Source organism: Xenopus laevis, chromosome 5L (genome assembly GCF_017654675.1).
Source record: "Xenopus laevis strain J_2021 chromosome 5L, Xenopus_laevis_v10.1, whole genome shotgun sequence".
In the NCBI taxonomy this organism is placed as follows: domain Eukaryota; kingdom Metazoa; phylum Chordata; class Amphibia; order Anura; family Pipidae; genus Xenopus; species Xenopus laevis.
In genome coordinates, this window is record NC_054379.1 from 83,629,811 (window position 1) to 83,646,795 (window position 16,985).

The following is a 16,985-nucleotide window of genomic DNA, read 5'->3' on the forward strand; positions in this document are numbered from 1 at the left end:
TCGTTAGCCCTTACATTATTATTTTTGCCATTGTTCTTCTTAAATAGAAGAACTTATTTTCACTGGTTTCCTCATTATCAAAATGATCAACATTTAAGCTCGCCCTTACAACCAAAGACTTTATCCAACTTCAAAACACTGTACAATGGTGATAAAAACTAAAATAAAACTTGCTAAACGTGTTTATAAGGACCCCAGATAAAATTACATTTTTTATGATCAATAGATATTTAGAATAGTTTGTAACAAGGTATTGGATGCTTGCAGATCTTAAATCGAATTAGCCAACTGAATTCAGTTTTAACTGACTTAAACGTTAAACTCTGTGTAATTTCACATTATTCTTATAAGGAATTTCAAATTACATGCAGCACTGTATTCCCCACAAACATCTCAAACTTGGCAAATTCCAGTCTCACCTATAATCTAAGAACAGATTAAAGGTTTATTTGACAAAACTGAGATTACAAGCAGTAAAAAGGAATATGTTATGTTCCAGTTTAACGTCATGGCCTAGAAATCAGCTCCTACATTTGCCAAAAAAAAAACCCATCAACAACTTGAAACATTTTTCTAATACAATGTCAACACTTGCTAGGCATTCAAAATGTTTTTCTTGTACCAATATGCTTGAAAGTTGCTACATTTACTTATTATCAGGAGAGAAGTAAAATAACTATAACTTTATTTATATCATTATTATATAGTTCACACTATTATCTAGATGTAGCTACCAAACCTCCTTTCATTTATGGCTATATATAATATCTACATACAATATATTTTCCTAATTTTGTCTCAACAGTGAATATTTCTTCCCCAATTTTATTGCCAAAACAATTAGAGAAGTACTGAACAACAGACAACAGAGCATAATCCTATTGGGTTACTTAAGAGCATAATTGTTACATATTTTGGTTGTATTTTGTATAAAACATTAATAAGTTTGTAGTAACAAAAAAATAAATAAATAAAAAAACACTAAAATAACAATTCCATTATGGGAAACAAACAATAACAATAATGTAAGCTTAATATTGCAGTTGTATTCATGAACATTAGGTTTCTGGCAATCCAGCTAAGAATTTGAAGCTTAAAGCTAACATTTATAAAGTTTGGCATTGGAAATAACTGACCTTGCATATTGTATGCTCCAGAAGGATATTTTCACTGATAACATTTTCTAATAAAATTCACTAATGGAATTAAAAATTTACTTTTGGGTTCAAGTAATCTTCTCCGGTTACTCTTACTATATTTGAGTTTAAGGGATACAGTCATCAAAAGTGTTCAATTATGGTCAAAAATGAGACATTTTGGGTAATAATATTTTATTTTACTAATGACAACTTTTTGAGCTTGCATGGAAAAAATAGCATGCACAGGAAAAATAGCAGGATCAATAAACCTTTGAAGGCTGATTTACTTTATTACACTGTTGCCTGGAGATGCCTGTGACAGCCAGTTGAAGAGATAAGAAAGCCTGGCTGAGGCAGAGCTGATCCTTTAAAAATAAAAATAACAGCACATGACACACAGCCCTTTTACTATATCTGTATATATTAGGTTCAACAAGAAAGTAGCATGATAAAATTATTACAATCTTTAGCCTAGATTTTAAAATCCTACATAGTTCATGGGACATTGATCTTAGCCACCAAAAAGCAGACTGAGGTAGACACTATATTATTACATGTTCCCTATCTTCCACCCCTCTCTTGTTTTAAAATTTGGTCTGTTATTCAGACTACTACCAAGAAAGTTCAATTTTAAGCGAGAGGGCCACAAAAAAACACAAAATTGCAAACCATTGTCTACAAAATACTAAAAGTTGACTTAATATTTTCCCATTTAGCCATCTCAGGATTAAAAAAATACCTGTGGAATAAAATTCTGGATGTAGTCAGCAGTAGTTGTTTATTGTGTTTGTGTGTGATAAATAGAAAGTTTTATTTAAAAAAAATGCTGTTTACATCATAGTTATTTGCGTTGCTTTAGAATAATCTACAAACAAATCAAGAAATTTCTACTTTCGGTTAGCCCAACAATGTCTACTGAACCTGCTTATTTATACTAGTCATAAGGTACTCATATATATATATATATATATACTGTAGGTATGTTGTATTATCTGGAAAGCTTGGGACCTGGGGATATTTCTGTAATTTGGATCTCCATGCCTTAAGTCTGCTAAAAATCATTTAAATATTAAATAAATCCAATAGGATTGTTTTGCAGCTTAGTTGCAGGTACAAGGTACTGATTTATTATTACAGATAAATAGGAAATACAATGCTTAAAATGGGGTCTATGGGAGATGGCCTTCCTATTATTAAGGGATCCCATACATGTATATTATAAGGCACACACTGGGGGTCATTTATAAAGTTTGAGCTGAGCATATTTTTTTGCAAATGGTTGTATTGCCCATGTTTTTTCCTGATAGCTAAAATATTGCACTCCTATGCCGTCTTTACGTATATTTTGCGAATTCGCATTACAAAAAAATTTGCATATGTGATGGGTGTTTGCAGCCAGTGCAGGCACTGTGTGAGATCATTGTTCATTGACAGTAATAAAATTCGCAACTTGCAAAAAGTGTTTTGCGAGAATTTTCTCCGATGCCACAGTCCTGCTGTAACTCAAATGCAGCGTGTTCACATATGTATTCTCAATTTGCGATTTTTGCCATATTTAAAAAGCTCTTATGGACATTCGCAGTGCGAAAAAAAATTCACAAATCTGTTTGCACACCATTCTCCAGCTTTATTAATATAACCATGTGCAGGGCAAATATATTCACTGTGCAAACCCATCTTCCCTGCACAATGTTTATAAATGAGCCCCACTGTCTACGTTGAATTACAGCATCATTTTATTTTCAATCAGTTCTGATCTACAGCACATGTATCAATAGATCTGCTACAAAAACTGATGTTTGTGCTAGTCAAGATGCAAAAATGACACTGGTTTATCAGCACCTGCAAATAGATCATTATTCAATTCCTATGAAAGGCGCACAATGGTTGATTTGCTTGATGCTGGAAATAATGTTAGGTAGATGAAGCACAGTAACAGGTAACAGGTTTACAGTGGATTTTAAATTAGACGTTTTATGTCTAAACACTAGTAAATGCAAAGTGGTTATAAATGTAAATTGTCTTTCATAAAAGTTATGTAATCTGCCATAGCAGTATTCTTATCCAACCTACATCTTAAACATTTATGTTAAGGGTTATCTAGAACACAATTTTTAGTACTTCAAATTAAAAGGGACAATAACCCTTAAAATAAATCCTCTCAGTCAGATTTATCATAGGTCAAATTGTTTTTGATGGGTAAATATAGAATTGTTCCTCTTTGTTTTGCATTTATGAAAGCTTTTCCTAACATTTTGAAACTTTCATGACTTTTCTACAGAACTAAAATTACTTTACCAAATCATTTCTTCACTTCACCCATTTTTTTCCTCCAGAAACCATTCTCCAGCATTGACAAGTCAAACATTCTCTTCTATGTTCTAACAACTTCAAAGACTACTACATATTCAAATCAGTTGAAGAAAGCAAAAAGTTTGGAAAATGTTTTCCATGCTGCAGGAAACTTATCACAATACAAGTGCATGGGAAGTTCCTGTAACTCAGTAAAACAGTTATGGTAGGGTATAAATACACGAAAATCCTTATCATCATCAATTGTTTATATAGTGACAACATGTTGGGGCAAAGTAATGAAGTGTCGAAAAGAAAATTCAAAGTAAAAAAAAAATCGAATTTCGAGCTATTTCTGTGTACTTCGACTAGGGAATAGTCCAAATTAGATTCGAATTTGAAAAAAATTCAAAAATTCCAATATCGAAATTTATCATATTTTGTCTCTTTACAACTTCGACCATTCGCCACCTAAAACCTGCCTTATTGCTGTTTTATCCTATGGGGGACCTACTAGAACCAAATTGGAGTCAATTGGTGGACTTTTTTTGAAAATACTTCAAATCTAATTCAATTGAATACAATTTTACTTTGATCCGAACAATTGAATACAGCCTATTCACAAGCAGAATTCTAATTTCGAAGTTATTTTATTTATTTTCAAAAAACTCCCATTACTTCAAAATTTGACCCTTGATAAATCTGCCCTGTTGTGCAATGCTTTACAGTCAGTAATGTATAACAAACAGGGTTTTACTAATAATTTAACAAACAAGAGTTGCAGATTAAAAGAGGATTGGAGGATCATGCTCACAATAGCTGGCAGTTTTTTTCACTAATTATAAAATATGAAAAATACTATTTCCTGGCAATATTTGTTTAAGTGCCCTTTAACGTGATATAGATTAGGGATGCACCGGATCCACTGTTCGTCCAAATCACAAATCTTTAATTAAGGATTCGGATGAATTAAATCCAAACTCTAAGTTACATATGTGAATTATGGTAAGGAAGGGGTAAAAATAACTGCAAACAAACCACAATTTCCTTGTTTGCGTGACATAAAGGTCACATAACTTTAAGGATTTGGATTCATTTGGCCAGAATTTTTTAAATATATAACATTTTTTTCAGTAGCAGCAAAGGCATAGTTTCACGGTTGCTAGGACTACTGATCTCAGCAACCAGATAGCAGCCTAATTTACAGGATGGAAGGAGCAAGAAGAAGAAAGGAAATACAATTTCCATAGCTGGAGTCTTGCATACAACAGTGTGAGCAAACTTTATGTCAAGGTTACGTTAAGAAAAAATTCCTCAGTTGGCCACTGCAAATGCAGGAAAAAAATGTAAGGACACTATGGGGCCGATTCACTAAGGGTCGAATATCGAGGGTTAATTAACCCTCGATATTCGACTAGGGATTAAAATCCTTCGACTTCGAATATCGAAGTCGAAGGATTTAGCGCAGATAGTTCGATCGAACGATCGAAGGATAATTCCTTCGATCGAACGATAAAATCCTTCGAATCGAGCGATTCGAAGGATTTTAATCCAACGTTCGAAGGAATATCGATCAAAAAAAGTTAGCCAAGCCTATGGGAACCTTCCCCATAGGCTAACATTGACATCGGTAGCTTTTAGATGGCGAACTAGGGGGTCGAAGTTTTTTTTAAAGAGACAGTACTTCGACTATCGAATGGTCGAATAGTCGAACGATTTTTACTTCGAATCCTTCGATTCAAAGTCGTAGTCGAAGGTCGAAGTAGCCCATTCGATGGTCGAAGTAGCCCAAAAAAAACTTCGAAATTCGAAGTTTTTTACCTTTGAATCCTTCACTCGAAGTTAGTGAATGGGCCCCTTAGCTTTGTAGCTCTCTTGATTTCCACTGATTGATTACCAGTAATCAGGGTTGGACTGGGCTGGTATGACACCGGGAAAAAACCTAGTGGGCCCCAGCTCTTGTGGGCCCTGCAGGGCCAGACCCACTCCCTGCATTTCTTCTTCCTGTCACGACCTTCCTTCTTCGAGAAAAAACACAGTGCACGCGCATGTGCACTCACACGGCACAGGGGGTCGGAGGGGGTCCTGAGACAGCAGCCCCGATGGGCCTTGGGCCCCCCAGTCCGACCCTGGCAGTAACCAATCAATGACTTGGGGGGGTCAGATGGGTCATATCTGTTGCTTTTGAATCTGAGCTGAATGCTGAGGATCAATTACAATCTCACTGAACAGTTATGTCCCATGTGACCCCCTTCAAGTATGCTGGAAAGCAGGAAGTTGTGTTCTGCTCTGTTATGTTAGATATTTGCTCACTCCAGCCTTTATATATTCAATTTTTGGCTAACTGACTATATTTGAAACATTTTTTATCTTGCACAACTGGGTTATTTTGCAAAACCCAGTTTTTCTTTTTACACTTAACTGTTATTTCTTGTTATAATGTGTAATTTGTTACTCCCCATTTACTTTACATTTATGAAAAACTGCAAAGAAAGAGGAATGGACCAATAATAAACATATACAAAAAGGTCAGGTTTCAGCCCTGTGTAGTGTAGTATCCCTGTGCTTCAGACCCCAAAAACATGTAAAGTGGGAAACGCAGTCAGGTTTGAGGAATTCTGTTTTAAAATGGAAAGCTGAATATGTACTGTTCTATGAATAAGCTTGAAGTTAAGCATTTCCATGCACTTATAATTCCCTGAATTTGACAAAAATATTTTTCTGAGGTAAAAGATAAAATAAAGTTTCAAATCAGAGTATAAATTCAAACACTGAATCCTGTCCACAAATGGGTTGACTTTCTGGATAACCTCTAGATTGGATCACAGGCCAGACATTTGTACGAATTTACACCAGATGTTGATGGAGATATTCATTGCCAAATTGCATTGATGAGTGCTATACAGTAGTGGCGGTCCTTGCAATTTTATCTCAACAGATTCCGAGCACGCTAAAAATGAGGAAATCAGCTGCCCAATCAGCAGTGGTCATGCAATGCAATAGAAAATGAACTGAACATATAGGGTTACTAGGGTTGCCACCTGGCCGATGGTTCATCCCAATGTTATTAATAGGGAAATAAGATAAATATATAGGAAGGCAGGTATTTTTTTCCAGAAAAGGTGGCAACCCTAAGGGTTACTGAAGATCACATTAGGAGCATCAAACATTATGGGGGGAATTCACAAAAGTGGTGATATTGAGATAAAATAAAGTGGAGATAAAAATGTCAGATTTCCAATCAAATTCAAAAACCTCTATCTCCACTTTTGCTAATTTGTCTTTTAAACAGTCAGTTTTCAGATTTTGTCTTTTGCACAACATTTTAAATACATTTTTTCGGAGTTTGTCTTTAACTCTTACTACACCTGTCGGTCAGACATCAAATTAGAATTTTTGGGGGAGGGGGTTTATTTTACCTAGGAATAGTATACATCATTAAAATTCGAAACTCAAAGTAATTTTTTTGGATACTTCGACCATCGAATAGGATACTACGACTTCGAATCGAAGTAAAATAGTTTGAATATTCGACCATTCGATAATCAAAGTACTGTCTCTTTAAAAAAAACTTTGATTTCAATACTTCGCCAAATTAAACCTGCCAAAGTGCTATGTTAGCCTATGGGGACCTTCTAGAGCAGTTTTCTACGTTTTTTGAAGTTGAAGAAAAATCGTTCGATCGATCCTGAAATCCTTTGATTGAACGATTTTACTTCCACTGCAAATGGCCAAATTCGATGAAAAAAACTTCGACTTTGATTATGAAGTATTTTCAACTACGAAATTCGACCCTTGATAAATCTGCTCCTACATGTTTGTGTAATTCCACTTCTGTAAAAGGATACAAGGTTCTAAATACAAGAAATGCTATTTTGCATAATATTGAGATTTGTATCATAAATATGTTCTATCTTAGGTCTAGTGTCTAATTGCTGCTAAAACTAAAAAAAATGTCTGGGAGGCTTTACTTTTACTTTAGATAATATATTCACTCAAATTGCTAATCATTCATTAATCTTAAACTAGTAAAATAACGCAAGTGAGAGTTAAAAACGTTTTACATATTAAATTGTATAAAATACACTATTTTGTGTAATCAGTGTTTTACTAAGGATTATAATAAGGATTTTATACCTATAGGGTTAGACTGAAACTTGTGCCCTGACTATAAAATGCTTATCCCTATTAATATGCTAATAATTAGCCAATGGGGCACCTACAAGAGGTGTGAAGTGAAGTTTGGGAGAACCAAAGCAGAGCAGATTATATTAGAATTGATCTGACACATGGGGAAGAGTTACACTGAGCTTTACTCCATTTTTAAAATGTCGGGAGAAAATGTTGTTTAAAATGTCGTTTTTGTGCCATTTTTATGTTGTTTGAAAGACAAATTCATAAAAGTGTCTGTAAAGTGTCTGTCTTTCACTAAAATATCAAAAGTGGCAGTTGAGTCGGAATTTAGGCAGATTTCTGTTTGTGAATATGGAGAAAGTATTTTACTCTAGTTTACTACCACTTTTAGACAAAAATGGGCTATCTCCACTTTTGTGAATTACCGCCTATGAGTCCACTCAGAACAACACTGATGCCACTCGGTTAAGTCCCCTGACAGACAGCAGAAGTGGAAGACAAAGACGGAACTAGGTGGGGGCGGTCCCTGGTGCGGGCCGTGCGGCTGGGCCCCCGCCCCCACCCTCTTCCGTGCGGCGCTGCAGTGGGCGCGTGGGGCGTGTGACTGCCGGGGGGGCCCTGCGGGGGTGCGGGCCCTGGCCCAATTGCACCCCCTGCTCCCCCGGTAGTTACGCCACTGGTGGAAGATGAAAAGTAAATTTTCTCATGCAGCATTAAAATCCATCATATCTTGTTCCTGTATACTTATCAAATATTTCAGTTGAAATGTATTTGTGTGATTGCAGCCATATGAGCAGTTCACATAATTACAGGGTCCATCATGTACAGCAAAATTGCAAACAGGTGTCAACACACACCATGTTCTTTTATCAGTCCTCCTTTTTAACCTGGCCATATAAGAGATAAACGCCCATGGCCTAAACAACTGAATAGCATGATCATGTAGTGGCCTTATAAATGAAGCCATAAAACCTAGTTTGTTGGGCTTTTGATAGCTCTAAATCGTTATAATGGGGAACACAGTTATTTGGAATTTGGTTGAAAAGCAAACAAATTAGCTAATTATATTAGCATATAATGGCAAGTGAATAATTAAGTGTGTTTGTTTGCAGTCAGAAGGCAGATATGAACATATCTGCATGAAAGTAGGAGTGCAGTGTGGCCTCTCTCTCCTTCTAGTCTGCCTATACCACATCCCCAACCCAATTGGAAGCATCATAGAAGCAGATCAGGCTGCCCCCTCCCACATCATCTATTGTTTAGACACCGTGAGGGGGAGGGAAGCTTTAAAAGTTGGCAGTCTGGAGACTCTGAACTATTTACCCAACCCCCATATGCAAGATTTGCTAAATGTTTCTTTAATAAAATCTGCTCTTTTTTTTAGGTACTTGGTCCAGTATCAAGAATTACGGTCCTCAGCATAAAAATGAATTCTTGGTTGATTTGCAACGCATCCCTGCACACATAGGCCAGAAAACAATACAGTATTTACTCTGTATTGCCATTGCAAAGACTCACTGTAATGCGCACATTACACTGCAGAGACTGCCTTCATTCGAACACTGTGACACAGATATAGTGAAACAGTGAACAATGCTTTCCATGCATTTACAGATGTGTATTCACTCTAGTTTTGCACTCAGTAATATTCAGGCCCCTCTTCTTCTATTCATATGGGCAACACAGGATCAATGCAGACATAGTACTGTTAAGAGGCTACAAAACCCTTTACTGCTGGGTGCCACATGAGCAGGAAAAACCTGAAATGCAAGTGTATTAGGAAGGGAAGTCACAGTGTATGGCATTCCTTACACCATGTCCCCTGCTGGCTTTCTGTAAGCAATACAGTTTTGGTAGGATATAAGGAATAGTGTAGGCAACCAATAATACCTATAGAAGTTTGGGAAATTAAGGAGGAAATTTTGAAGGCCCTAAATGAGGGGAGCATAAAGATTTCAGGCTTCATTGCAGTTACAGATACAGTTGGGACAATGGGCTGTTGATCGTTATAGTGAAGAGGTCTAAATGTTTTCTATTTATGTCTTGCCTGTCCTTTAACTTTTATGCTTGAATATATTGAAATGAAAATAAAAGGAACTCTTTATAACATTAAGGTAGCCTTTTTTGTTACTTTTTATTAGTTCCATAACAGTTAAGGTTGATAAGAAAAACAATTCCACCTTTCCTTTTATTTAAAGGAAAGCCTTCTAGCCATTGGCAAGGAAAATTATACAAAAGATTTTTGCGCAGTTGACAGTGTATTGCCAATGCATAACACAAACAACACCGACATCAGATATTGTACAGTGCAAAAAGTTTTTTTTCCTCTGTAAATACAACTGTAATGTTACATTCACTGCATACCACACATTATCAGAATGATCAAGCACATATTGTACTGTTTTGAGAACATGCTTGGGGCAGTGTATTTCCATTTGTGTACGTAAATATGATAAGAGATTGATCAATGCTGAAAGGATTTTTGTCCTAGACACCTAAACAGACAAAGTCATAACGGCATTCAGATTAAAAGGGAATGCAGACTAAAGGGGAATGCAGGCAGGATATTTGTTACTGGACTGGTATATATTATGGACTGGCTTTTTAGTGTTGCCTGGAAGCGAACACTGCCTGAGGGGATTTCCATTCCCACCTATCTTTTATACACACACAACTGTTTCTGGTTCCAATTTCAATTTGCACCAGGTTTCCTTCAAGTCTCTCCTTGTTGTTGGGAATCTACTAGGTATTGTATAGTCATATCATATGCACGAGAGGCAGGGTCACTTTTAAACTGTTGCTCTGCATACACAGTAGTGTAAGGTTATACTATTTATAAAAAATCTACTTATAAAAATTAACACAGTCACCTTCATTCTGGGGTTTTAATTCGTTTTTTTTACTTACAAAATGGTATTTATGTTTGAAAATTTGACTCTGGTGTACTAAATTTTCATTGTTTCCATAAGTAAAATGGGCTACTGCCAAAATTGGATAATACTGTACTGTATTTCAGGAGAGTCCTGCGTAATATAAAGGAGCTGGATGTGACCCCTATTTTTTTAACCGTTAGTACCTTTCCAAGTGCTTTTTTTGGGGGTGGAGGAAACTAAAATATGTAATCTGCCTACTAAATGTAAGGACTCAAACATCACTAATGCCTACAAATTTTATTAAAGGCTTTTTTTCTTATTTTATTTTTAAGCATCTTCTGAAAACATTACCATTTGCAGTGGTAAAAAATGTATAGAGAATGATCATTTGTGTGCAGATATCAGGGTATAAAAATAATGAAAGAAGAGATCCGATATCAGGATTGTCTGCCCAACCCATGTATGGAAAATCGTATCAATGTAATGCAGTCTACACTAACCAACTACACAATTCTTTTCAAAATCTGGTGCACATGACCCATGGTCCACTCACCAACTGGATTATAGAACTCTAATATTCAATACAACACTGCTGAAGTATGAAGTTTTAAAAGCCTTTATTTATGAAATATGGCTTTTGATCTGTTGCAAAGTTTCTGGCCTGCTCCGATAAAGGACCAGGAGCAGGCCAGAAACATTGCAATTGTCATAGATTGAAAGCCTAATGTAAATAAAGGCTTTTTAAACTTCATCTTTGGGTGGTGCTGTGTCGTATACTAGAGTTGGAAAATTATATGAAATTTGTTTTGTACATCTTATTATTTTCTGTTTTATCAGTTTGTAATTGGTCAACTAACTTGTAGCTCTCCTGGCCCCCTCTCCAGTGATGCTACAAATATATTTGGAATAGCACAGGCTTACTTGGAAGGCAGACAACAAGTGAATTCTTAATTAAACAATAGAGCTCAAAGGCGTTTGTTGCCATTTAAGAGAAAATTATATAGACCATTCAGCAAGTTCAGAGCTGGGGTAGTTCTGCGGTGTAGTTAAAACTAGAAATTAATGTCATTTTTTAGTAATTATTGGCAAGTAGCTGCTGATTTTTGTTTTGTTGTACAACGGTGGATTTTTTTTATTCATGTTCCACAAAGCTATAAGGAATTATACAAACTGCTGCTTAAGAGCACTGCTAATTTTGAACCGGCCACTTTCTGCAAGGCGAATGTAGGTTTTTTTCAGTATCTGTGGGAGGATATCCTCAGAGGAAATTGGTTCTAGTGATATTAACCCTAGTATAGACTGATGTCATAAGGATCTTAGACTCTGTGCACCACTGGGACACTGGGGATACATCATCTCTGAAAAGCCCTATGTAAATGTGTCAGTGCTATATACAGTAAGTAAAGAATGATAATATTTTGCCCACAGCTGTGTTAAATCCACAGTTACAAGTCAAGAAATTTGTAAGAAAATGGTTAATATACAGTCAGGCCAAAGATTTTCCCACTCCCCCGGCATAAGGGCAAGCATATCAATATACTGATCACGCTTCTGATACTTTATCAATGATGGATTGGAGGAAAGGGGATTAATCAAGAGCCATCATTAATTCAACAGATCTGCATCCTTTCTGTCACTAAACTTGCCGGGAGCGATTGATTTGAAATTTGAGCAGTACACAGTCAATGATATGAAGTACATGTCATTGATGCAGAGTAGTCTAATTAACCTGATCATCAAGGGCCCCATAGTTACTCAGTCATTTCTATTGACCTCTTTGTGCAGTATAAGCATGGCTGAGGTATAATAACTTGTCCTCTGGTTTCTTTTTTGCCATGAAATATTAATAGGTGGAAAGAACACCTTCTATTGTACAGGGGATGTGAGGTTTTCTGATGTGATACCATCTATTGTATGACAGACTGTCAGTGTTTACCTTGTCCTGTCAAAATACGGCAATGGCCTTGATAAAATTGGATCACTGCTGGGTTTATGCATATACAATGTTTTAAAATTGGTAAGATTTCCTTACGTTAAGACACAGGTTGACGGCTTACCATAATTCTTATTCTGCGGTCTTGTGCTAATTGGGGATTTGAAGCAATGTTTCATAATTATAAGGTCGAACAGACTCAAATGGCCATGGTACTGACCTGAGATCTGACTTCTAGGTGCTGCAGAAGATGATTAGACCTTTCAAGAAAATGTCCATGGCTCCAGGTCAGTTAATTCTGCATGTATGTGTTGGCTTCATTTCTCATTAACCCATTTATTGGCAAATGCTCTTAATAGAGCACTGATTCCACATCTCATTAGAGAGAAGCTGACATTTTAGTGGGAGGCAATCTATGCTTTTAGGTACTTTTTAAAAATAGTCAAATCATATTTATTTTAAAAGCAAGGGTAATTATAAGCAGGGCAATTATATGTAATGCTACAAATGTAGGATATGCAGATGATTATTTTGTAATTTATAGGAAAAGGAATATTATACAGAGTTCTGTTTGATAAATCCACTAAAATATGGCACATTTTGCTTTAGCCAATTATTATTTTTTTTAATGGCACCCAGATAAAATCTGGCAGGCAGCCTTGGGGCCCAAGATTCAATATATAAATATGACCCAGTAAATAGCCCATGTTTCAGAGCTTCTGTAAGACAGAATAGCCCAGTGATACAGAAATCCAATCTTGGTGGTCTCTCTATGCATTGATTGCAAATCTGGTTGTATGTGTAATGTGTGTGCTCCTTAGTACTTTATGAACAAAGTCTCTTAACATGGCTCTGCATGCATGGTCATTGAATAGAATGAATTGGATCAGGCATGTTGCAGCATCAAAGTGGTTAGTTTAACTATCAACAGGGCTGCTATACCTCAAAATATGTACAGCAGTCGCTATGGTATAAATTAACACAACATTATTGCTTTCAAATAGCTTTAAAAATATACCAAGGAATATTACCAAGATGTTAGTGACATATAAAGAAGGCTATTATAATAATAGGCCACTCACATACCTTATAGCAGTAAAGCACATTTACAAACACAGCCACTGTACTCGTGCAAATCGTTGTGTATTTAGACAGCACTCATTAAGGTACTGTACTTGCTTTTAAACATTCTCCTATTGTTGCAGGGGAACCTGGAGCTGTTACCACCCTGAAGGTGACAGTGATTCCAGAGTTCCCACAGAAGGCTGTGTCAATAGGCACAGCAGGCTTACACAATAAAAATTACACACAGATTTCAATTTTAATGCTAAGTGCCAGAAACGATGCCGTCTCACTCCTATTTGTGAAAAACATGGAAGCGCAGTTAATGCATGGACACAACACTGCTGGGATTATTGGTAAATATACTGCATTCTGGGTAGAAAACATGGCACATGGAACGTCACATAAATCTTACAAACTCTAATTTATGATAAAATATCCTTCAAACTCTTATTTAATTTAATAAGCTTTCCTAGTTCAAATCAACTGCTGTAGTGATAAAATACACTTATTACTATGTGTTCCAGCATGAGGACTTGTCAATTCCAACATGGAAATTATGTTTGCGGAATGTTATTTATGCTGACCTGTTGAATTTACTGCCTAGCCATGATGAAAAGGTAATAAGCAACATGGTTTATCATTGGAGCACTGGTGGAAGGACAATTTAATCAGAAGCTCTCCTACCTTCCACTATTTTTGTATGGCAGTTAGAAACAAGAACACCTACATAAAGCTCCCTAAACACAAACAAAAAAAATACTGTCTGTGTTCAAATGCAGCTCCTAAGTCACTACCAAACCCAAAAACTCAGGGTTACAAGGTACAATGCTGGATCAAAACACACTGGGAAATCTAACGTTTAATACAGGCAAATGTTTATGTTAAAGGCTCAGCCTTTTGCAATGCATGATAGATGTCTACAGGGCAGCCATCGGGGGGGACAGGGGGGAGAGTTGTAGGGTGCCCCGAGGTAAGGGGCCCCCCATCTTTCTGAGAGCTGCTGACTTCGGGAAGGCATGGACGTTTAAGGGGCCCTGGCCACCAATTTTTTTTCTCATGTGGGGTCCTAGCCACCAATATTTGTTAATGGGGGGCCCTGGCTATAAAATGTTTTTTTATGGGGGGCCCTGACCACCAATATCTTTTTATTTTTTATTAACATGTGGGAACCCTAGCCACCAATATTTTTTTTGTTTTTTTAACTGTGTGGTGGGGGGCGGACCTGTGGGGTGGGGAGGGCGGACCTGTGGGTGGTGCTTGCGGTGGGTGCAGCCCAGGGGGCCCAGGAAATTTTGTCGTATGGGGCCCTGCGATTTCTGATGGCGGTCCTGGATGTCTACATGTGATCAGTCTGAAATGAGTGATTCCATTTTTATCATGTGTTATGTATGTGTTCATTCCTTAAATATGTTATGCTAATGCAGATGAAGCATTATTGTTAATACCACAATCAAGATTTCAATAGCATATTTTTTGAAAGACTAAATTTCTCCTATATATGTCTACCCCCTACAAAACTTGATCAGCTAGGATAAAAAGTATGACGGACATCTTGCAGAATTCAAGGCAGCACTGCAGGGGGGTCATAGTAGAAAACATGATTCTGGCCTTTTAAGAATCCCAAGCAGGATTATCATGGAGATCCACAGACCCCATGCAGAGTTTTTCAGTTTAACCCTACTGCTGTCAAAGGCACAGAAAGACAAGTTACTTTCGATATATTTTAATCCCTCTTCAAGAATGATGTTGCCTTATACACTGCATTGTTGTTGATTATAACCAGTGTGATTCATTAGAAATAGAATAAAACAAAATAGAGTGAAAAACATGAACTTCTTTCTTCAGAATAAAAAGTAGAATGGTGTGATTTAAGTCACAACTGTTTGGATATAGTCCTTACAATTCAGGGGATCGATTGCACTCCAGCTGAGCATTAATGGTCACTGTAGTAAATAGCAGTGACAGCTGGACTAGAACATAAAATACGTAATTTGCCTCTAAGGTAATATAACTATGACTGAAAAACACTATCACACTCAGATCTTACACAGTAACACTCAATGTGAAGAAGTAGGATAGTTATTTTCAGTGTGTATGAATGACTGCATATTTCACATTTACTGAACTATATATTGCATTATTATCTAATTTCATGATGTGCCGACTATAATACTAAAGGTACTTAGTGATTAAGGATATTTACTGTATACCCACTGGCTGCTGGGGTGCCCAGGAACATAGAGGCACCATTGGGGACCTTGAAGTGAAGTTTCAGTGTAAAGCTTTTGAATCCTTGTTGTCTGGGCCTCTGAGCCTAGTAAGGTCTAGTAACCCCACTAATAACTACTGCAATGACATTTAGTAGTTCTTTAAAGTATTATGATGTAATACAGCAAAAAGTAAACTTGATTGATCATCTCTGTTATGTTATAGCAGAGTTCTGCAATTTAATCAAAACACTTCAGAATATCATATTTGTATGTTTTTTTTAAATTGTACAGGAGAGAATCTCTTTAGTTGTAAGATTTTGCGAGTAATACCATTTTGTTCCTTTGGTTCATTATGTAATTATGTGTTAATTTATTGAAAGTCCCCTATTATTGAATAGGGCTGCATAATTTGCTATCTATGCATATGATCATGAAGATCCATAACAACATATATCATTGTATGTGTGTTTTGCCTTTTTCACTATCATCAATGATCAAAGGATCATGTTCTGAAAGGTGGAAAACAGCAGGTACTTCTGAATGTTGTGTGTAGTGAGGGGTTGTTTTTTTACTTTATGTTTTACAGATTACTTCATTTTCTTTTTTTTTTTTTTTACAAACTTGAACCATGTATGGGCAAATAGTTTTCCCAAACATAGACATCATCAAGTTTAATGTGGAGGTATTGCCTTAAAGGGGTTCTGTCATGATTTCTATGGTGTAGTTTTTATTTCTAAATTACACTGTTTAAACTGCAAATAATTCACTCTACCATGGAAAATTTCATTTCTAACCCAACAAGTGTATTTTTTTAGTTGTGATATTGGTGTGTAGGCAGCCATCTCAGGTCATTTTGCCTGGTCATGTGCTTTCAGAAAGAGCCAGTTCTGCATATGGAACTGCCAGGCTATTGTTTCTCCTACTCAATGTAACTGAAGCAGTCAGTGGGACATGAATATTTACTATTGAGTGTTTTTCTTATATCTACCAGGGAGTTATCTGGTTACCTTTCCATTGTTCTGCTGATGGGCTGCTGGGGGGTAAGGGAGGGGATGATATCACCAGGGGCATTTTAGGGGCTGCTGCCACACCAATGTTAACGGTCTTAAATATATTGATAATGGGTTGAGTGCAAAGGTTCTCACCATGCCTCATGGCAGGAGTGGCCCTGGATATCACTCCAACTTGCAATGCAGCATTAAAGAGTGACTGAAGTTTATCAGTCAAGTGCAAGTCACATGACTGGGGGCACCTGGAAAACTGACAATATGTCTAGCCCCATGCTAGATCTCATGTTTTCCCATGATAGTATCCCTTTAAACCATCACTAGCCAGGATA

At 36.6% G+C, this 16,985-nt stretch overlaps 1 protein-coding gene across 3 annotated transcripts in view; it reads left to right on the forward strand.

Moving 5' to 3' along the window:
* The window catches only part of lin28b.L (lin-28 homolog B L homeolog), a 100,924-nt gene that overhangs the window by 5,057 nt on the left and 78,882 nt on the right, over positions 1–16,985 (forward strand). For all 3 annotated transcript variants that reach the window (XM_018263361.2, XM_018263363.2, XM_041563008.1), the window contains exon 2: positions 12,610–12,658. In XM_018263361.2, coding sequence (XP_018118850.1) covers positions 12,610–12,658 — 49 coding nt within the window. The remainder of the gene's footprint in view (positions 1–12,609; positions 12,659–16,985) is intronic.